A 21,962-nucleotide genomic window follows, 5' to 3' on the forward strand; every position below is an offset into this window, starting at 1 on the left:
TTTGGAAGAGTTTTGATTACTCATTCAATCTCCTTGCTAGTAATTGGTCTGTTCGATTTTCTATTTCATCATAATTCAGTCTTGGTAGGCTGCATGTTTATAGGAATTTATCCATTTCTTCTTCAGTTTGTTGGTGTTTGATTCTTTGTAGTAGTCTCTTATGGTCTTTCGTATTTCTTTGGTATTAGTTGTAGTGTCTCCTCTTTCATTTCTATTTTATTTATTTGAGTCTTCTCTCTTTTTTCTTGGTCAGTCCATTTTGTTTATTTTATTTTATTTTATTTTGGTCACGTGCACGGCTTGCGGGATCTTAATTCCCTGACCAGGGATCGAACCTGGGCCTCCTGCAGTAGAGGCACAGAGTCCTAACCACTGGATTGCCAGAGAACTCCCCATCTTGTTTATCTTTTTAAAGAACCAGCTCTTACTTTGATTGATCTTTGCTCTTGTCTGTTTACTCTCTATTTCATTTATTTCTGCTTTAATCTTTTTTTATTTCCTCCCTTCTAACTTTGGGCTTTGTTTGTTCTTCTTATTCTGGGTCCATCAGGTATAAAGTTAGGTTATTTATTTGGGACTTTTCTGGTTTATTGAAACAGGCATTTATCACCGTGAACCTCCCTTTTAGAACTGCTTTTGCTGCATCCCATAAATTTTGGTGTGTTACATTTCTACTTTCATTTCTGTCTCAGATATTTTTTGATTTCTCCTTTGACCCATGGTTGTTCAGTAGCATATTTTTTAATCTCCACCTACTTGTGAATTTTCAAGTTTTCCTTGTGTAATTAGTTAATTTCTAGTTTCATGCCATTCTGGTTGGAAAAGTTGTGTGACATGGTTTCAATCTTCTTAAATTTATTAAGACTTATTTTGTGTTCTAACATATGATCTATCCTGGAGAATGTTCCACGTGCATTTAACAAGAATGCATATCCTGTTGCTTTTGAATGAATGTTCTATAAATATTTGTTAAGTCCGTCTGGTTTAGTGTGTCATTTAAGGCCAGTATCTCCTTATGGATTTTCTTTCCAGATGATCTATCCATTGATGTAAGTGGGTATTAAAGTCCCTTACTATTATAGTATTGCTTTGTATTTCTCCCTTTAGGTCTTTTTATATTTGCTTTATATATTTAGGTGCTGGTATGTTGTGTGCATATATATTTACAAATATTAAATCTTCTTGTTGGCTTGCCCCTTTTATTATTATATAACATCCTTCTTTGTCTCTTATTTCAGTCTTTGTTTTAAAGTTTATTTTGTCTGATATAAGTATAGCAGAGCTACTCTAGCTTTCTTTTGGTTTCTGTTTGCATGGAATATCTTTTTCTATCCCTTTACTTTCAGTCTGTGTGTGTCCCAACGTCTTAAGTGAGTCTCTGGTAGGCAGCATATAGATAGGTGGGTTTTTTGTTTTGTTTTGTTTTTAAATCCATTCAGCCACTCTACATCTTTTGATTGGGGAATTTAGCCCATTTACATTTAAAGTAATTATTGATAGATATGTGCTTGTTGCCATTTTGTTAATTGCTTTCTGGCTGTTTTTGTTGTTCCTCTCTGTTCCTTTCTTCTTCTCTTGCTCTTTTCCTTTGTGTTTTGATTACTTTTTTGTGGTATGCTTATATTCCTTTCTCTTTTCCCCTTGTGTAGTTACTATAGCTTTTTGCTTTGTGGTTACCATGCGGCTTACATAAAACAACTCATATCCATAACAATCTGTTTTAAAGTTGATAACAACTTGTTTGATTTCATTGTAGAGCTCAACATTATTACTCTCCCTCCCTCACCTATATTTTATGTTTTTGGTGTGCTGTTTTACATAATTTTATCTTGTGTATCCCTTAACTAATTATTATAATCATAGTTTTTTTTTTTTACTACTTTTGTCTTTTAACCTTCATACTTGCTTTATAAGTGATTCATCCACTACCTTTATTATATATTTACCTTTCCAGTGAGATTTATTCTTTCAAATGTTTTCTTGTTACTAATTTTTTTCAGCTTAGAGAAGTGTCTTTAACATTTCTTATAAGGCAGTTTTAACTCCTTTAGCTTTTTCCTATCTGGAAAACTTTATCTCTCTTTCACTTCTGAATGATAACTCTGTGAGATAGAGTGTGCTTGGTTGGAAATTTTTTTCCTTTCAGCACTTTGAATATATCCTGTCACTCCTTTCTGGCCTGCAAAGTTTCTGCTGAAAAATCTCCTTATAGTCTTATGGCAGTTCCCTTGTTCATGAAATTGTTTTTCTCTTGATGCTTTTAATATTCTCTCCTTGTCTTTAACTTTTAATATTTAGTTATAAAGTATCTTGGTGTGGGTCTCTTTAGGTTCCTCTTATTTGGAACTCTCTGTACTTCCTGGATATGGATATCTGTTCCTTTCCCAGGTTAGGAATTTTTCAGCCGTTATTTCTTCAAATAAGTTTTCTCTCCCTCTTATCCTTCTGGGATTCATATCATGTGAGTGTTAGTCCATTTGATGTTGTCCTATAAGTCCCTTAAGCTATCTTCATTGTTTTTCTTTTTGTTTTGTTGTTTGTTTTGCTGCTTTGATTGGGTGAGTTTCACAGGCTTGTCTTCAAGTTGATTGATTCTTTCTTCTGCTTCATCTAGTCTACTGTTGCACCTCCTCCCCCCACACCCCCACCCTGTGTATATTTCATTTCAGTTCTTGTATTCTTCAGCTCCGTGACTTCTGTTTGGCACTTTCTTATATTTTCCATCTCTTTGTTGAAGTTCTCACTGAGTTAATTCTTCTCCCCAGTTCAGTGAGTATCAGTATGACTATTACTTTAAACTCTTCATCACATGCATTACTTATCTCTGATTTTATGCTTTTTTCCCTCTCAGGTTTTATCTTATTCTTTCATTTGGGACATATTCCTCAGTTTCTTCATTTTGCTTGACCCTCTGTGTTGGTTTCTATATAGTAGGTGAAACAACCACCTCTCCCATTCTTGAAGGAGGGGCCTCTAGTATGAGATGAACTTTGTTATTCAACACTGCCTCAGCTCTTGGTTTTCTCTCCAACCTTTGTGCTTGTCCAAATAGCCTATTTTTAATAGCTCCCAGCAGTTGAGAATGTTCTAAGATCTGTCACTGTCCTAAAGGGGAGGATCTCAGCACCTAGACCCTCAGACATCCGCTTTTATAAGTATGCAAATATATACAGTCCTGTGGGAGAACAAATATAAGCCCTGCTTGCCACTAGAGCCAGGTGATCTGGAGGTGTCTCCTGGGCAGCAATCACAAAAGTCAGACCTCCAGATGAGTATATAAGCTCTTTTCTGGGTTTTACCAGCAAGCTGGAGTAAGGCAGTGGGAGAGTGCCAAGATGGTATCCACAGCTTACATTCCTTGAGAGCAGGTCTGTAGGCCACTAAATATGTGCCAGACCTGAAGTCTGCCCCTCAGGCCAGAGTTTCAGGACAAGCAAAGAGGCCTTCTTACAGAAAGACTGGGGGGTGTGCCTCAGTTCACTGTCTGCATAGTGCCATGGGAATGGTAGCCTGTCCAGAAACGTCTCTGCCACAGTCCCATAGGCTGCAAGAATGCAACCTCCCCCACACACATGTTCACCTCCTCCCCCCAGCCACCAGAGCCAGGTGATAAAGGGTGTTCCCTGGGTGATAGCTGCAAAAACTAGGCCACCAGACATAAAATCCAGGGCATCAGACATTTGTAATGTTCCCCTCCAGGAGACACTGACATTGTGAAGCATGGCAGAGGGTAAACACGAAGATAAGCCCTGCCCTCTGAGGTGTCTGGAAAGGATTACAGTCAGCCCCCAGATGCGTGTTTATTTAGAAGCCTGCCCCTCAGTCCACAGGCATGATAATTAGCTAATAGGCCTTCAGAGAAAGACTGAGCTCCTGGGTCTGTTGTCTCTTGCTGTGCCCTAGAGGTGGTAGCTATTTAAGAACTCTTTCTTCATGGGTTATAGTCCTGTGGGACCCACAAGCATAAGCCCTACTGGCCACCAGAACCAGGTGAGGTAGAGGTGTCCCCTAGATGACACCCACCAACATTGGGGCACCTTCCTGGAGATACTGGTGCTCTGGAGCACAGCAAAGGGAAAATGTGAAGATGCAGCTTGCATCCCTGGTGAGTGTTCCAGCACTCTCCTAGATGTGTGTGTTAAACTAGGTGTCTGCCCCTCAGGTGAGAGCCTCCTTCATTTTTTAAGTCTGGACACCATACACGGCCTCTTAGCTGGGCCCCGGAGTCTGAGCATGTGAGTTCTTTCAGAGGGCTTTCTCAGATCTCTACAGTCTTGTGGGTCTCAAGACAGGAGCCCTACTGGTTTTCAAAGTTAGATTTTTTTAGGGGATCATGTCTCAAGCGTATGGGATGCCCGATGTGGGTTTTGAACCCTCAGCTCCTCAGGAAGAAGCTCCAGGTTTTGAGTTCCTTCTGCATTGTGGGTTGCTGCACCAATGGTGGGGTTTATGGTTGGGGTTGCATCCCAGCCTCTCCTACCCTCCTTGATGTGTTTTTCTTCTTGTTTGCCCAATGTGTAGTCATCATTCACCCAGACTTTAGGTTTTTTTGAAAGGAAATTCTTCCATATATAGCGGTAGGCTCAGTGTGGCTGTGGGAGGAGGTGAGTTTGGGATTTTCTTATGTCACCATCTTGAACTGGGACTTCTGCACAACATTCTGAAAGATAATTTCTTGCAGTAACAAACCTGTAGAAATCTTTTTTAAAAATTAGTTTAACTGTCATTAATACTAGCACATTGTAAATCGTTCAAGTGGTTAAAAAAAAAGAAAAAGATATATAGTGAAAAAGAATTCTCGCATCCTAGATTAATTCCGTAGTCTCTTTACCTAGAAGGAAACACAGTTGCCAGTGTCTTATATATTTTTCCAGAAATATTCTGGGCATACATTCATGAGAATATATCCCTTTTTTTTCTTTTTCACACATGAGATCTTGCTATTTCTATTCTTTCTCACTTTACTCTTTTCATTCAGCAGATTAGCTAGTCTACATCTACTTCATTCTTTGGTAACAGCTGCATAGTACCATAATTTAACAGTTTCTTACTGATGGAATTTTTTGTTTTTAAAAGTCTTTGCTGTTAATATGTTGTAATAAATATTCTTCACGTATATCTTTACCCATATGTGTGATATGGATAAATTGAAGACTTTTGAACAGGAGAGTGATAATATTAGATAGAGTTAAGGTGACCAGGATAAAAATATTTCTGCATTGGTGTTCATAAACTTTTAGGCTCATTTTGTTCTTTAAGAAGCGTGCTGTTTTCCCTGTTAGGTTAGCTCTGCTTCTTCTCCATTGAAAGGGAGTTTTTATTCTAGTTTATAAGTCATGTAGTACTTGGCATCTTTCTTTCCTTGACTTCTCAGTATATGTAGATATTTTACATGGAGTTACTTGATTTCGGTTTGTTACCCTGTTTTATTTTTTCAATCTGTTACTTATCCGCCTCAGTTACTATCCAGAAATGTCTTAGAAATTTCAGTTAATTGTAATTGTGTGTCTTAGTTAAGCAAAGATTTGGGTCTTTTTGCTTGTTTTTTGGGACCCCTTGCATTTGTAGGTGAAAGGATCAATTAATCAGACATTGTCTCTCTTTTGATCCTTCTAACATTTCTATCCTTTTTAGAAATTGTTAATTCTCATCAGTATTTAAATTCACAGACTCTACCTACAGTTTAGTTGATCTGTATATGTTAAATCTTGTTCAAATATTTCTTTAATATTCTTTTATATCTTTTCTTATATCTTAGGATAACCTCTTCCTCACAGATAGCTCATTGCAAAGGAATACTTAATCCTTTGGATGGAAAAGTTTACTCCCTGAGTAGATATTTACTGAGCAGTATGAAAATCAGTGCTTTACTCTTGGCTAATTTTCTCATCATCAAGTCTCTTGAGGTATAATAAAATAAGAGTAAATCTTTAAAGATTTAACAGGAATCTGTAATTTAGAATGACATACATTTGCAGATAGAACGAAGGCAAGTGGTAGGGAGGATAAGGGAAATGAGGAATTAAATTGTTAAATATGTTAATGCAATGTGAAGGTTTTTGGTTGTTGTTTTGTTTTGTTCTTTTTCATCAAATTGATATGGATTTGAGGGCTAGTTTAATTCAATCCCATCATTTTTCTGATAAGGAAACTATTATGTAGAGGTATTGTCAGAGACTTACTCCAGCTCTCAGGCTGCAACCAGAGCACCTGATTGCCAGCCCACTTTTGTTTGGGGATGTAATTGCTTGACTGTTTACCGTAGTAGTTAAAAATGTGTCTAGCAGCAAAGGAAATTGATCCCTTTCATATATTCTTATTTTAAACCACAATATATTATACTTAATGAGTTGAAATAACTATTTCTGAAAATGTAGGTAAATAAAAATGTTATAAATAGAATCATTTTCCTTCAAAAATATTCAGAAAATAATTTTGTTCATTGTCTAATAAGGTATTTCTGCCTCATCTCCTATTTCTCTAAATCCTTTAACAGAAAAATTTTTGTTTGTTGCTTATTTTTTGTTTTTGTTTTGCTACGTAATATTTTGAAGTATTGTTTATCCAAATGTTCAGTTTCCTGTAAGTTATTTTTAAAATAGTTATATAAAAGCCTTTGTCAGAACTTTGAGAAAATAATTGATTTATAAAGCTCTACTGTTAGTGATCCTGCTAAAGCAAAAGAAGCAGCATAGTGACTGTCTCCTGATATTCTTCCCAATTATTGTTTTTCACGTGAGGTTATATTGTAAGGAAAAGTGAGAATTTACCAAATCTACTTTTGTGCTTTGAGCTCCCACAGAGAACCTTTGGTATTGTTAGCAAAGATAAAGACATTCTAAGAAAACTCCTTGCAGGAGAAATATCTGTCTATTTATATATTTACTTTCTGAATCTTCAGTCTGTTCTATAGCTATACTTTTAAAGGATTCATGCAGGTGAAACAGAGGGCAGCTGATCTTGTTTATGTTTTGGAGCCAACTTGTCTTGCCCGTTCCTATTTGCACCTGTTCAGGTTTACACCTAGCAGCTGTCAGTATTCATAAGCTCTATGTTTACAGAAAAAGGAACATTTGACATGTGTGAATTTGATTAGTATTATCATTAACAACTGATCATTGAATTTTTTTGGCGTATATAAAATCATCATGCAGGGAAGAAGTTGTTTGTGGTAATTCTGATTTTTGTCTGTTCTCAGAATTGTTATAGGTAAATATCATCTCAGTAAAATACAGTAAATTCATGTTACCCAGTGTGCGCGAACATTATGATGTGCATTAATTGTATATTATACATGATCAGTTTTAAACAATTAGGACAAAATGTAAAATAATAAACTCTGGCGGTATGCTGATAAAGATAGGTTGAATATAATTTTATCATTTATTGCAGTGGCAATAAATCAGCTTGAAATATCTTCTTATAATAATTATAAAGAACTTCTACTTAACAGAAAGTTTTGGTTGATTGAATTCCAAGTAATACAGTTTTTGATACTTTAGATCAGAATTTCTTAGATCAGAATTTCTCAACCTTAGCACTACTAACATTCTGGGCCAGGTAATTATCTCTGTGTGGGAATGTCCTGTGAATTGTAGGATGTTTAGCACCATCCCTGCCTGGACTCTTTCTACGTGATACCAGTAGCACCTTCTCAGTTATGACAATCAAAGCTATTCCCAGACATTGTCAAATGTTTCCTAGTAGATGAGGGGGTATTACAGCATCACCTCTGGTTAAGAACTACTGCTTCAGACCATGGGAAAGATCTCTAATGGATCAAATCATTTAGAATCCCTTCATCATTGCACATTTTTCACCCATTCACATCAACAACTTTTTTTACTGTAGTGTTATATGTTAATTTTCAGTTGTAGTAATCTTTACCCTACCTGATTAGCTTTGTAAATAAGAAAATTCTGAAGTTATACATTAGAAAATATCCTCTCATGAATGGCCTTAAGCTAAAAGACATACCTACTAATTGATATTCTCCCATAGGTGAGCGTGTTATGGTTGGGATCATGTTCTTACAGTCTGTTCATTTTTATCTTGTGTCTGGGCTGGTTTTGGCCACAAAGAATTGGTTGGATGGTGTTTGTTTGGAACGTGCGATGAAGGTGATATTCTTAACACACAGAGTCAGAATGAGAGACTATTACAGGAGTGTAAGTATCAGATCTGGATGCTTTGGCCAGAACCGAAATCTGGGAATAGGTGGTTCTTGGATACTATTTTTATTTATTTTTTTATTTATTTATTTTTAAAAGAGTGACTTTTTTTTATTTTTTATTTTTTAATTTTTATTTATTTATTTATGGCTGTGTTGGGTCTTCGTTTCTGTGCGAGGGCTTTCTTTAGTTGTGGCAAGCGGGGGCCACTCTTCATCGCGGTGCGCAGGCCTCTCACTATCGCGGCCTCTCTTGTTGCGGAGCACAGGCTCCAGACACGCAGGCTCAGTAATTGTGGCTCACGGGCCCAGCTGCTCCGCGGCATGTGGGATCTTCCCAGACCAGGGCTCGAACCCGTGTCCCCTGCATTGGCAGGCGGATTCTCGACCACTGCGCCACCAGGGAAGCCCCTATTTTTATTTTAATGAATGTATTTTTCTAAGATGGTTTGAATAAATGGATTTCTGCCAACTTTTATGTAGTATGCTTGAATGATGAATAGTAACTCGTGATCACAGAGTAAATTATTTCAACTGAAAATTAATATGTTAATTTTCATTTATATTTGTGCTCCAGGTTTTTTGGAAAGTTTTGAGGTAAAACACCTTGCCATTTGTACTTATACAATTGTGAGGCATTTAAAAATTTTTTTTTTTTAATATTTTATTTTATTTATTTATCTTTTGGCTGCATTGGGTCTTCGTTGCTGGGGCTTTTCTCTAGTTGCGGTGAGCGGGGGCTACTCTTTGTTGCGGTGCCCGGGCTTCTCATTGCGGTGGCTTCTCTTGTTGCGGAGCACGGGCTGTAGGTGCATGGGCTTCAGTAGTTGTGGCACGCGGGCTCAATAGTTGTGGCTCGCGGGCTCTAGAGTGCGGGCTCAGTAGTTGTGACACATGGGCTTAGTTGCTCTGCGGCATGTGGGTTCTTCTCGGACCAGGGATCGAATCCATGTCCCTGCATTGGCAGACGGATTCTTAACCACTGCACCACCAGGGAAGTCCCGAGGCATTTATTTTAAATTCTTTCCTTTTTAATTTTTATTTGAGTATAGTTGCTTTACAATGTTAACTTCTAGTGCACAGCAAAATGAATCAGCCATACATATACATATATCCCCTTCCTTTTGGATTTCCCTCCCATTTAGGACACCACAGTGCGTTAGAGTTCACTGTGCTATACAGTATGTTTCCATCAGTTGTCTATTTTATACATAGTATCAGTAGTGTATATGTGTCAATCCCAATCTCCCTATTTTAAATTCTTATCATAACTTATCTGGGTAAAAAATGTCAAACATGCTATGCATATACATATAACCTATAAATAGATGTGACTCAAATATTTACTTGAAATGAATAATCTAAAAATACCTTTTACTGCCACACATACCCATGGATAATTATATGCACAGACATTCACTTATAAAAAACAATTGCTGACAATTATTGAATGCTAGGTATTCAGAACTTTATATGCATTATCTCATTTAATTTTCCCAGTTATACCTTCATACTACTCATGAGGAAACTGGAAGTTCACTGAAATTACATAATTTATAAGGTCATAGCTAATAAGGTTCAGATATAGTTTTTAAACCCAGATAACATCTATTGTCAAGTGTCTTGCTGATACAATGTAATCTCTATCTTCATTTCTTCAAGGTCTAAGTTTACACTCTTCAATCCCAATGCATGTATATATATATATTTTTTTAAGTGCTTACTGTATGCCAGACTTTGTTTTTTCTTTTCTTTACTTTTTATTTTGAAATAATTTTAGACTTTAAAAACAGTTAAAAAGCAAATACGTAGTATTCACCTATATTTTTTACCCAGCTTTCCCTAATGTTATTAATTTATATAACCATAGTACAATTATTAAAATTAAAAAATCAGAAAATTTACATTGGTACAATACTATTAACCATAAACTACATATCTTTTATGAATTTTACCAGTTTTTCCATTAATGTCCTTCTTCTGTTCCAAAATCCAATCTGATCCCACATTATTTAGTTGTTGTATCTCCTTAGTCTTCAACCTATGGCAGTTCCTCAGTCTTTCCTTTTCTTTCATGACCTTGATACTTGATGAATACTAGTCAATTATTTTGTATATGGTCTCTCAGTTTGGGTTTGTCTGGTGTTTTCTCATGATTTCATGGAGGTTATATGTTATTGGGAAGGATACCACAGAGGTGATATGCTCTACTGAGCGCATCAGAGGATACATGATATCAATATGTTTTATTGTTGGTGATATAGTTTCTCCACTGTGGTGTTACTCTTTTGCCCTTTTTAATTAGTAAATATCTTAAAGGGGATACTTTGAGACTATGCAAATCCCTTGTTTCTACTCAGACTTTCACCTACTGCTTTTAGCATCCTTTGGTGCACATGTATTTTAAACTTTCTCCTTTGAATAGTTCTTACAATATGGCAAGCCAATGATTGTTTTGTGAATTATTCACTGTAACAAAGGCATTGCCTTCCTACCTTTTAACTTTCAAGTTGGTGGCTAGGATTCTTTCCAGAGTTAAGCTTAGCAGGGAACAATAGTAAATAAAATCTGAATTCAATAATATTTAACTTAAAAAGAAAAACTTGAAAAGCCAATCCTTGTTAATGCAAGCATAAAACAATCTTCATTCTAGAGTAGCAAAGGCTAGAGTGGATTTGTTACATTTCTTTAAAATGAAAAGAAAGATATCTATAAGATGAACATGGAATAGTTGACCAAATTTTGAGTTACTGGAACTAAGAAATACCTATTAAAACGTGAGAAAAAAAGTTTTAACTTAAGGCCAGTGTAAGAAAAAAGTACTTTATGTATGAGAGGAATACTGGCTAGAAATATGTATCTAAGATTAAAATAGTTGAAATAAAAGAATATATGAATAATGTATATAATAGAACTTCTAAGGAAAATGGCTGCATAAGCATGTTTTTTAAAAAAGAGGTAAACTTTTCCCACTTAAATGAACAGCAAGAACAACAAGAATAAATGAGAAAACTGCACTTTTACTGAAACTGAAAAAGGCCCCCAACCTCATACTACTAGCTCTAGTTCTACTCTTTTGTACTTCCAGGTTTCAATTTTATTTTACCTTTAAACAGTGTTATAATAAAGGAACTATTGGTGCTTTATTTCTATAGAATAGAGTCTTAAAAGTAGATTGGTAGATCCAAGTACATGTATATTTTTTATTTTAATAAATATTTCCAGGAAGAGTAATCTCCAGTGAGCAATATGTAGAGACTGCTCATTATGCCTTCTGGGTATTCCTTGTTTTAGTCTTGGGTGAATTTATATCAACAGAAAGAAATATACCTAGAGCTCATAACCTATTATCCTATAAAAAGCAATGACTTTCATTCACTGAGCTTTTATATGCCAGGTACTCAGCTAAAGTGCTTATCTATATTATGTCCCAAATTACTTTTGCTGTGGAGTACAAAGGCAAATTTTTTTTTTTTAAAAACCCTTTCATTATTTAAAAAAAAAATAATACATTTACCAACTTCCAGTTACAAAATAAATGAGTCACAAGAATGAAATGTACAGCATGGGGAATATAGTCAATAATATTGTAATATCTTTGTATGGTGACAGATGGTAACTGACTTATCATGGTGATCATTTTGTAATGTATAGAAATATTGAATCACTATGTCATGCACCTAGAATTCACACGGTGTTGTAGGTCAATTTTACATCAATTAAAAAGAATTTTTAATTAACAAAATGAAAAATAAAATCATTGAGAAGCCCCCAAAATACATTTAAATAGTACATTTTAGAAATCTTTGAGACAGTAAGGTTACCAGCTCTAAATTTTTTAAAACAGCCTTTTCCTGTAAACTCGATCTATGTTTTGGGTTTTTTTTTTTTTTTTTGTAAATATATGTGTTTTGTACTTAGTGAAATGAGACTTGCTGGTGAAGATAGTTTATAGAGGAAGTTGTCAGCCATGGACCTTGCTGTCAGACAGCCATGTGTCTCAAAGCTTAAAAGTAACTGTTTGATGACCCAAAATCTGCCTTTTAAGCATTAGTTCCATGTAGCCATCAGTATCAACTATTCCTCTCCATATTGAATGCTGATAAAGAGAAAGAAAAATTCTTTAAGATTATGGGCATACTCGTTAGAGCAGTTCATTATCTTTGGAGGTGATTGACAGCAATGGCAGAATATGAAGAGAAGTTTTTGAATTGTATGTGATTGGAAAACTCATTGAAACTGCCCTATTAATGATGCTATTGTGTCAACCTGAGATTACCTTTTCCATATGTATCTATCTTAGAAAAATCATCTACATACCATGTGGATTCTCAATTATTTAAACATTAATCTTGCATTATTTTAATTGACCAATATTTTACTTTATTTTTAAAAATTTATTTTATTGAAGTATAGTTGATTTGCAATGTTGTGTTAATTTCTGCTATACAGCAAAGTGATTCAGTTATACATGTATATATATTCTATTTCATACTCCTTTCCATTATTGTTTATTACAGGATATTGAATATAGTTCCCTGTGCTATACAGTAGGACCTTGTTGTTTATCCATTATATGTGTAATAGTTTGCATCTCCTAATCGCAAACTCCCAACTCATCCCTCCCACTCCCCCACACCCTGCAACCACAAGTCTGTTCTTTATCTCTGTCTGTTTCTGTTTCATAGAAAAGTTCATGTGTGTCATATCTTAGATTCTACGTATAAGGGATATCATATGGTATTTATCTTTCTCTTTCTGACTTACTTCACTTAGTATGATAATCTCTAGGTCCATCCATGTTGCTGCAAATGGCATTATTTCATTCTTTTTTATGGCTGAGTAATATTCCATTGTATATGTATACCACATCTTCTTTATCCATTCATCTGTCAATAGACATTTAGGTTGTTTCCATGTCTTGGCTATCGTAAATAGTGCTGCTATGAACATAGGGGTGCATGTATCGTTTTGAATTATAATTTTGTCCAGATATATGCCCAGGAGTGGGATTGCTGGATCATGGTAGTTCTGTTTTTCGTTTTCTGAGGAATCTCCATACTGTTTTCCATAGTGGCTGCACCAATTTACATTCCCACCAACAGTGTAGGGGAGGGTTCCCTTTTATCCACACCCTCTCCAGCATTTGTTATTTGTAGACTTTTTAATGATGGCCATTCTGACTGGCATGAGGTAGTACCTCATTGTAGTTTTTATATACATTTCTCTAATAATTAACAATGATGAGCATCTTTTCATGTGTTAATTGGCCAATATTTTTAAATGAAATCAAATTATTTTTCTTAGAAAACATATAGTAATTATGTGAATTGGCTATAGAATTGCATGCAAAAATCTTTTTGTGATTAGATTATTTGAATGATGAAAGTTTACTTGTGGTTGATCATAAGTTCATTTATGGGTGCGTAGTGTATTTTTTTGTCTCTTCCTATATATGTGTACTCCTTAAAGCAACTGTGAGCTTTACAATTTCCTTGCTTAATTGTGGTATTAGTGTATGTAGAATATTAAAATGACCATAACCTATTCTAGATTTTTTAAATTTATTGAGATATAATTGACATATAACATTATATTAGTTTCAGGTGTACAACATAATGATTTGATATTTGTATGTATTGTGAAATGAACACCACAAAAAGTTAATATCCATTACCACACAGTTACAAATTTTTTTCCTTGTGATGAAAACTTTTAAGATCTACTCTCTTAGCAACTTTCAAATGTACAATAAAGTATTATTAACAATAGTCACCATGCGGCCCATTACATCCTATGACTTACTTGTTTTATAATGGGAAATTTGTACCTTTTGACTCCTTCATCCATTTCCATTCTAGATTTTTAATATCAACATAAACTATTACAATAAGACCAATGTAAGGTTGTACCCAAAATAGCTAAGCAAATTAATAAAGATGCTTAGAGGTGGTTAAGTCATTATAAATGGATCATACTAAAGCCATTTTGAGACCATAGTTCAGACTAGACTCTAGTATAAACTCTAAAATGTATTTGTCTTTTTGTGGGGGGACTCACTGTATTGGGGATTACCAGGTCAGATTCATGGATGTTTAAGACCTACAACTATATTGCTATCTGGATTTAGAAGACAGGGTTACAGTTCACTCAAATGTGGTAGTATCTTCTTGATTCATTAAGATAATATGGGTATTATGATGTAAGTGAATAGATCATGAGGTGATTTAAGAAGAATAAGAAGTTAATATGCTAATTTTCCTAAAGTTATGGCAACACACAGTTGTATGAAGTTACTGTATTCAAATGACTATTATTATTTTTCTATATAAGATTATTCTGCAAGTCTATTAGAAGATTTGGTATACTTAACATTAAATTTCATAAACTGGTATTTTAAATTATATTATTTTTATTTATTTCATATTTTATCTCTCTGAAGAACATGTATTTCTAAACTTATTTCATATTTTAAAAAAGTATTCCTAAAAGTTTGACTTATTTTAAATATGTTTCATTCTTTTGCTTAATTCCACTATTTAATACTGTAAATTAACATTTGTCTCCCTCCCACAGATATGGAGTCTGGAGAACGGTTACCATCCTCAACAGCCTCCTCTGCTACACCAACTTCATCTTCTATACCTTCTGTGGCTTCATCAGTTTCAAAAGGCGGCCTTTCCACTGGAGCTGCTTCACTTAGCTCTACAATCAACCCATGTGGTGAATACCCTTTATTAGCTCAATTTTAGAATGCCATCCTTTTACTAATTTGCATTCATAATGTTTATTGAACTCTGAATAAAATGTTCTCATTACCTCTGTTGATCTGTTGAACAGTGGCTAGGTTAAACATTTAGTCTCTGCTTTTTCTGTATTTTATCAACACACTGGAGTAACACTGCTTATTCCATGTTTTCTATGATTTTTAGAAGCTTTGAGAGTTCATCTTAATATCTTCCTTTGACCATTTTAATTAATAAATTAATACATGCAAACTCTTTTAAAACAATAGGCCCATGAGGGAGTGAAGAAATATAAAGGAATCCTTGATGGTAAGATAAGGTCCCAATGCCATGGACCCTTTGCCCTAAATTTGCTTCCAGTATTCGAAATGACCTTCACCAAACCCCAGCTATCCTTAGTTCACAAGATGTATACTAAGGCATATCATTTACCTGATGGAAAATATTTTTAAAGTTTTAAATATTTTGAAAAATATTTTAAGATATTTGACAAATTTTTCTTAAACATGAATGAAGTTTATACTGCTAAAAAGGGAACTTTATTTCAGTAGTGAAAATATCCTCAATTTTAGTTTTATGTGGAAGGTATTTTTATTTACCCCTCAAAATCACTTTTTGCCCAAACACATGTTTGGATATTTGGTAGAATACATTCTTTTTTTTTTTTTTTTAACCTAAACTTGATTAACTTATTCCTTTATCACTAGGAAGATTTTTAATCTTAAATATATTTTATCTTATAGATTATTTCATATGTATAAGCATTAGAACTAAATGATATTTTACTTTTTCAAAATTAGATTTATAATTTTGGGTAAATGAAATACATAAATATGGAATATTTGCTGATGAAATACCCTAGCAAATTGTCAAATATATATTTATTGAATTATTCTGAGTTTTTTCCAATCAATGGAATGACAAGGATGTCATTTTGTCATTTTATCAGAACAATTTTCTAACATTTTCTTAGTGATTATAAAATAACTAAAATAAAATACCATTACATTTAAAAAATAAATAAATAAAATTCCTGTTCTCCCTCACCTTATACAATCTTGGTTGAGGCATTCATTTAACAACTTCATCCACGTTTCCCTTGTGTATAAAATGATGGCTATATATAAAATGATGAATGCCTTTGATGATATGCTGTGTTCAAAAATAGTGATACCATGGTTGGCATTTTACCTTAAGTTTCTTTGTCTAAATGATTGCACACAGCTGTACTTTTGTAATTATTCTTTCGTGCTTTTTATAATTCTTCTCCTTTCGTTTGTGTCAGCTCCTTTCATTGTGTTCCTCCCATCTGCTGTCTTACTTTGTATTTACTTGTGAATTTGTATTTAAAATATATAATATTTCTAGGGAAATGTCCTTTTTTTTTAATGTTGAAGCTTTCTGTCCTTGAGTACAGAGCCTTGAGTTTTCTGGACCCTTTGCTACCACCTATTTCTCACTTAGTTTTCTGAATTAGTGACATTTGAATTGCTTATGATTCTGAGTAGTCACATGTTGGGCGCTATTTTTTGTTAGTGGTAGTTGAGAGTTGCAGAAGGGTGGGGTATGCTTAGTTGCTGAATAACATCAGAAATTTCCTTATCTAGAAAGGCATTAGTTTTCATCATTTATTTGCAAGTAAAATAGGTGGTTGAGTTTTTATGTGGAGATACTTAAATTGAATGAAACTATAGTTTATTTCTATGTTTATTCCAAAATATATCACTTATTAACACATTATACCTTTAGTACCTACAGCATGAGTTTTTTTCACTTTCTAAGAAAATGATTTTTTGTTTTTAACATTCGCACTGTTGTGGTTTATGTTTAAAGTAGAGCCTTACAATGCATGGAGAATGCTTAGTTGTCCTGCATAATTCAGTTTATCATATTTTCCTGTCTTCTCTTATTTGATTCATTGTTTTTGGCCTAGTCATTGTCTGTAATTTTCTCCTTTTAAAAGTAAAATTATAGAGTGATAATGGGCCTAGCCTCTTTATTTTAAACAATTTGAATCTCCTCAATGTTTTTGATGTATAGAAACAACAAAAAAGAATTTTCATCTGTAAAATGTCAAAACCTCACCAGTTCTTTAATGGTCCCTTTGAGGACATTCTTTTGTTTTAAACAGTTATTTTAATTGGCCTTTCTCTGTCATCTTCATTAATGATATTTCTGTAGGAATTCCTCTGAGTTACAAAGGATTTAATTCAAGCCTACTTTTGAACTTTGAACGATCAACTAATTTCTTTTGAATCAACACCTTGTCAGGGTCTGGAAGTATACATACCTACTGTTACTATTATGATGCTGGTAGAAGACGTGAGACTCCTAGGTCAGAGATTTTATTACTATAGCATAGCAAATAGCATAAACATCATGTTGGCATTGGCTCCCCATGTCTCCCAAGTCCCACAGGGGCAACACGGAGGGGCCCAGTTGAATCTTATGCATATAGTGGGGTTGTGTCACGGCTTAGGCAACCCGCTGCTTTTATAGTAAATGAAAGCAAAGCCGCTCTTTGTCTGGAAGGAAATGTCACCTCATCCATCAAGGTTGCTCACTGCAATCCTGAGAAATGGCCCAGTTTTAAAGAGTGGTCAAGACCTTGCATTCTTGGCATACCCAGCAACAACATGCAGGGACCTTGGAGGACTGTCTCTCACAACACACCTTTAATTTTATTACAGTAACTTGGATAGAAAATAACACTGCAATAAAGATTGATTAATCTAAGGCTCTCTGCATATAGTGGGTCTTGTCGGTCTTAGAAGAGTTATATTTCTTTTCCCTTTAAAGTATGATTTTTAAAAAATAACTTGCCTACTTCTAAACAATAATTTTGGACAGCTTTCAATAAATATGTTGGCACAATAAACAAAACAATTAACTAAAATATTAAAAGATAGACTCTAAAAAGTATAAAAGTGTTAGCCAAGGAAAACCACAGATGTTGAACAAAAAACTTAACTAATTAGCTGTTAAGAATAAAAAGAAAACATAGTGGACTACGTGACTCACATACTAGTGCTAGTGAACATCAGTTCCTCAGAGAAAGACGAACTTTTTCCTGGCTCTGAGTGGTTTGGGGAATATACCACCAGAACCTTTGTATAAAAGGCCACATGATACACAATATCCTATATGCCAATTTTATACGTATTCAGACACTATTTCACATATTACCTCTGAGTGAAAGCTGAAAGAATAGTATTTCAGCATAGTTCCAAAATTAAACTTTACAGAGTGGATTTGTTCGAGATTTGTGGTCATTTGACCTAATACAAACAAAGCATAGAACTTTGAGAAATTTCAATGATAGTTAAACTGTGCCATAGACCAGTGGTTTTCAATCCATTTTTGAGGTAGAACCCTTCAAACAAAACTTGTAAAATGCTGCATGTAGAAAACAGAGAAAATGTTTAAAACTTCTCTCATTAAAGCTGGGGTATGCCTACTTTTCTTTTAAAGTTAGAGACTGAATTACACATGTATCTTAATTGCAGGCCTACCTCTGTAGAACTGTGCCAAATCATGGTAGATTGAGGAAATCGCAAGTTGATCAGTCAGGCCTCAACGTAGGGTATGTGTCAGTTACGACAGTGATTAACTATGAATAGGAACACATGGCAAATACACGTACCAGTCCATAGATCCGCAGTTCTGAGGTGGGTGATGCCATCACAGACCTGGGCTCCTAATTTTATATCCTGTCTTCTGAGGTATGGGACTTTCATGCTCACGTGTCTTATCTCATGGCTTTTAGAAGGCTGATCCACCTACAGCCCTGTTTTCCAGGAAGGAAGAAGGTGGAGTAGAAGAGGGCAAAAGTTGTATGCCAGCTTACTTTGACCCCTTTTAAACAACTTTCCCAGAAACTCCATCCAGAGATTTCCACTTAGTATCTTTTTTGTTGGAACTATATGAATGGTAATCTCAGCTTCAAGGAAGGCCAGGAAAATTAGTTTTCAGCTGAGCATATTGCCATCCTGAAGAAAATAGAGGTTATTAGTAAGGAATAAGGAGAGAATGGATAGCCAGTATCTGCTATGGCTAAATGGAACAAAGGGACAGGAGATCAAGCTGGGGAGTAGGTTAAGGTGAGATTATTTAGAACTTCATGCACCATGTTTAAGGGTTTAGACAGAATGATGTATTGATTAAAAGCAAGGACTTTGCAATTGAAAGGCCCTGAAATTGAATCTTGGCTTGTCCACTTATTAGCTATGTGAATTTGGGTACATTACCCCTTTCTGAACTTCGGTTACCTCATCTATAAAATAAGTATGATACCCATTTTATAATGATAAATGAGATAATGCCTGACATAGAATAGGTGCCTAGCAAGTTGTAACCTTTATTTTTATTCATACTTGATCAAGTGGAAGGATTTTAATGCTTTGAAAATGGTAGCTCTAGCAGCATGTAGAGCATCAGTTTGCAATGAGGATGGGACTAGAGGCAAAGAAGGCCATTAGAAGGTACTTAAATTTATCTGGGTGAGAAATGGTAAGGGCCAAAATTAAGGAGTTATTGGAGATGGAGAAAGAAACAAGGTTCCAGAGATATTTTGGGAGTAGATTCTTATGGGATATAATGACTGGATTTGGGCAAAGTGATGTTGAGAGAGAGATTGAGAGAGAGAAGCCCTGACATGACTTGGATAACTGGGAGAAGGGTGATGTAATGAGAAATGTGGAGGAAGAATACATTTTAAAGTGTAAAAGGGTCATTTATCTTTTTGCATGTTGCATTTGAATGGACTATACATCCATGTAAATACTCTTGGTAAATATTAGAGTTGTTTCCAACTTTTGCCAATTACAATGTTATGACCATCATTGTACATGAATCCTAATGCATATGCATAAGTTTTTGAACATGTCTTCAGCTTTACCAGTAGTACCAATTTATTTTCTCATCAGCTGTGTATTATAATTCCTGATGCTTATCATTCATGTTGACACTTTTCATTGCCAGACTTTTTGATTTTTGTCCATGAATATGAAGTAGTGTTCATTAAGGTGCCTTTTAATAAGTTTATAGCTTTTTGGGTTTCCTCTCTTTTGAAGTGATTGTTTAGGGCTTTGGTGCATATTTCTATTTGGTTGTGTATCTTTTTCTTATAGATTTGTGAGTTCTTTTTATATTTTGGATGCTGGTCCTTCTTTCAGTTATCTTTGTGGGAGATAGCTTTTCCCACATGGTGTGTCTTTTTTTTTCTACATTGTCTTTTGATGAAAAGAACTTCCAATTTTAATGTCGGCAGATTTATCAATATTTTTATTTATGGTTATGCTTTTTGTCTAAGAAATTGTCCTCTACCTCCAAGGTTATGCATATATATTTTTGAGATTTCACTTATCTCTCATTTAATATTACTTTGAAAAGTATATGGTTATCAGATACCAGGCCAGTTGTGATAGACTGAATTGCCTTTTTGGTTTTGGAACTATCACCAGTTGAGATTGTTATTTGATGTATCAGTGAGTTCAACTAGAGATAACATAAACCACTGATGCTATTTTAAACAGAAAGATTTAATACAAGGAATCAGGCACTTATAAAATTATTGAGGAGCTGACCCCTGACCCCTATGAGTGATTTCAGAGCATTACTGTTGAATTGACCTGCTTAAGGAAATTACCTCTAGTTCAGTCAGGGCACCATTGTTCTAACTGATGGCTCCATGGATCATACCACCTCAGCTGCAATCCAGTCATCAAGAACCACTGACATAACAGGCTCCAGGGCTGTTCTGTGCTGCCTGCTAGATCTGCACCAGCAAAAAGGATACCTCATGTACTGCCAATTTGCCAGCTTAACTCAGTGCCAAATACATCTGATTGGCAGAATCTAAATTATATCCAGAATCCTGGCTGCAAGAGAGACTGGTAAATATACTTTTTAGCTGCTCAGCTTCTGCATCACAGGAAGGTACACTAAAAAGAGGTTGGGGCACATGTTAAATTATAAGCCAATTATCTATCCATTTCAGCTCATCTGGTGATAGCCCCCCTTCCATATCTCCCCACCTTTGTATTATAATAAATTTCTGATACCTATACATGAGCTTTATTCCAACTTCAATGGTTCTTTTCTTCTGAATAAAATAGTATTTCATTAGTGCATCTAGTAGCTCATGTACTTACTACAAATCTCTTTTGATATACTATTGTATGTAATAATATAAGTTAAACCAAATAAAATAAATGCTTAACTCAAGACGATATGGCTATTAACTGTCACAAAAGCAAATACCTATCAATTCTTTTTAAAGATTGCAAAAAACTTTTCAAGGACCCCATTCCTCCTATACAGTATCATTAATTTTTCTGTATTTATTGGATCATGTCCATTAGTATAAAAGCATGCTCATAGTATCTCCCGTCTTAAAAAATAATACATACCAAAACCCCTTCCCTCTTTCACCCCAAACACTCTTCTGGCAATTACTCTGTTTTCTGCCTCACTTTATAACCAAACTTCTCAAAATACATAGTTGTATGTGCTTTCTCCTTTTCCTCGTCTTTTATATATATCTCAGTCCACACCAGTGTCACTTTTCTGTTCTCATCTCACTCAACCTCTCGGAAGAATTGACACAATTGACCAGTCCTTCCTTCTTAAGAACCTTTTTTAGGGAAGAATTTGCATCAAATTGATAATATTTCTTCTCTAAAAGTGTGGTAGAATCCACTCTGAAGTCAAATGGGCTTGGAAGATTGTTTTTTTTTGTTTGTTTGTTTTAATGTTGTTGTTGAAGATAATAAATCAGGAGTTCAACTTTTTTTTTGGCCGCGCTGTGTGGCTAGTGGGATTTTTTTAGTTCCCCATCCAGGGATTGAACCCGGGCCCTCGGCAGTGAGAGCATGGAGTCCTAACCACTGGACCACCAGGGAATTCCCAGGAGTTCAACTTTTAAAGTAGAAGTATAAAACTATTCAGGTTATCTTTTTCTTTGTGAGTGAGCTTTGTTAGTGATGTCTTTCAAGGAGTTTGTCCATTTCCTCTAAGTTGTTGAATTTACAGGTACAGAGTTGTTC

The 21,962-nt window shown here is 34.8% G+C and overlaps 1 protein-coding gene across 16 annotated transcripts in view; it reads left to right on the top strand.

Annotated features, from left to right (window-relative positions):
* Positions 1-21,962, top strand: part of BAZ2B (bromodomain adjacent to zinc finger domain 2B) — a 297,378-nt gene that overhangs the window by 148,418 nt on the left and 126,998 nt on the right. For all 16 annotated transcript variants that reach the window (XM_082395173.1, XM_082395167.1, XM_082395172.1 and 13 more), the window contains one exon: positions 14,747-14,893. In XM_082395173.1, coding sequence (XP_082251299.1) covers positions 14,749-14,893 — 145 coding nt within the window. In that variant the 5' untranslated portion in view covers positions 14,747-14,748. The remainder of the gene's footprint in view (positions 1-14,746; positions 14,894-21,962) is intronic.

This window comes from Balaenoptera borealis (assembly GCF_965194805.1).
Source record: "Balaenoptera borealis genome assembly, chromosome: 6".
In the NCBI taxonomy this organism is placed as follows: Eukaryota; Metazoa; Chordata; class Mammalia; order Artiodactyla; family Balaenopteridae; genus Balaenoptera; species Balaenoptera borealis.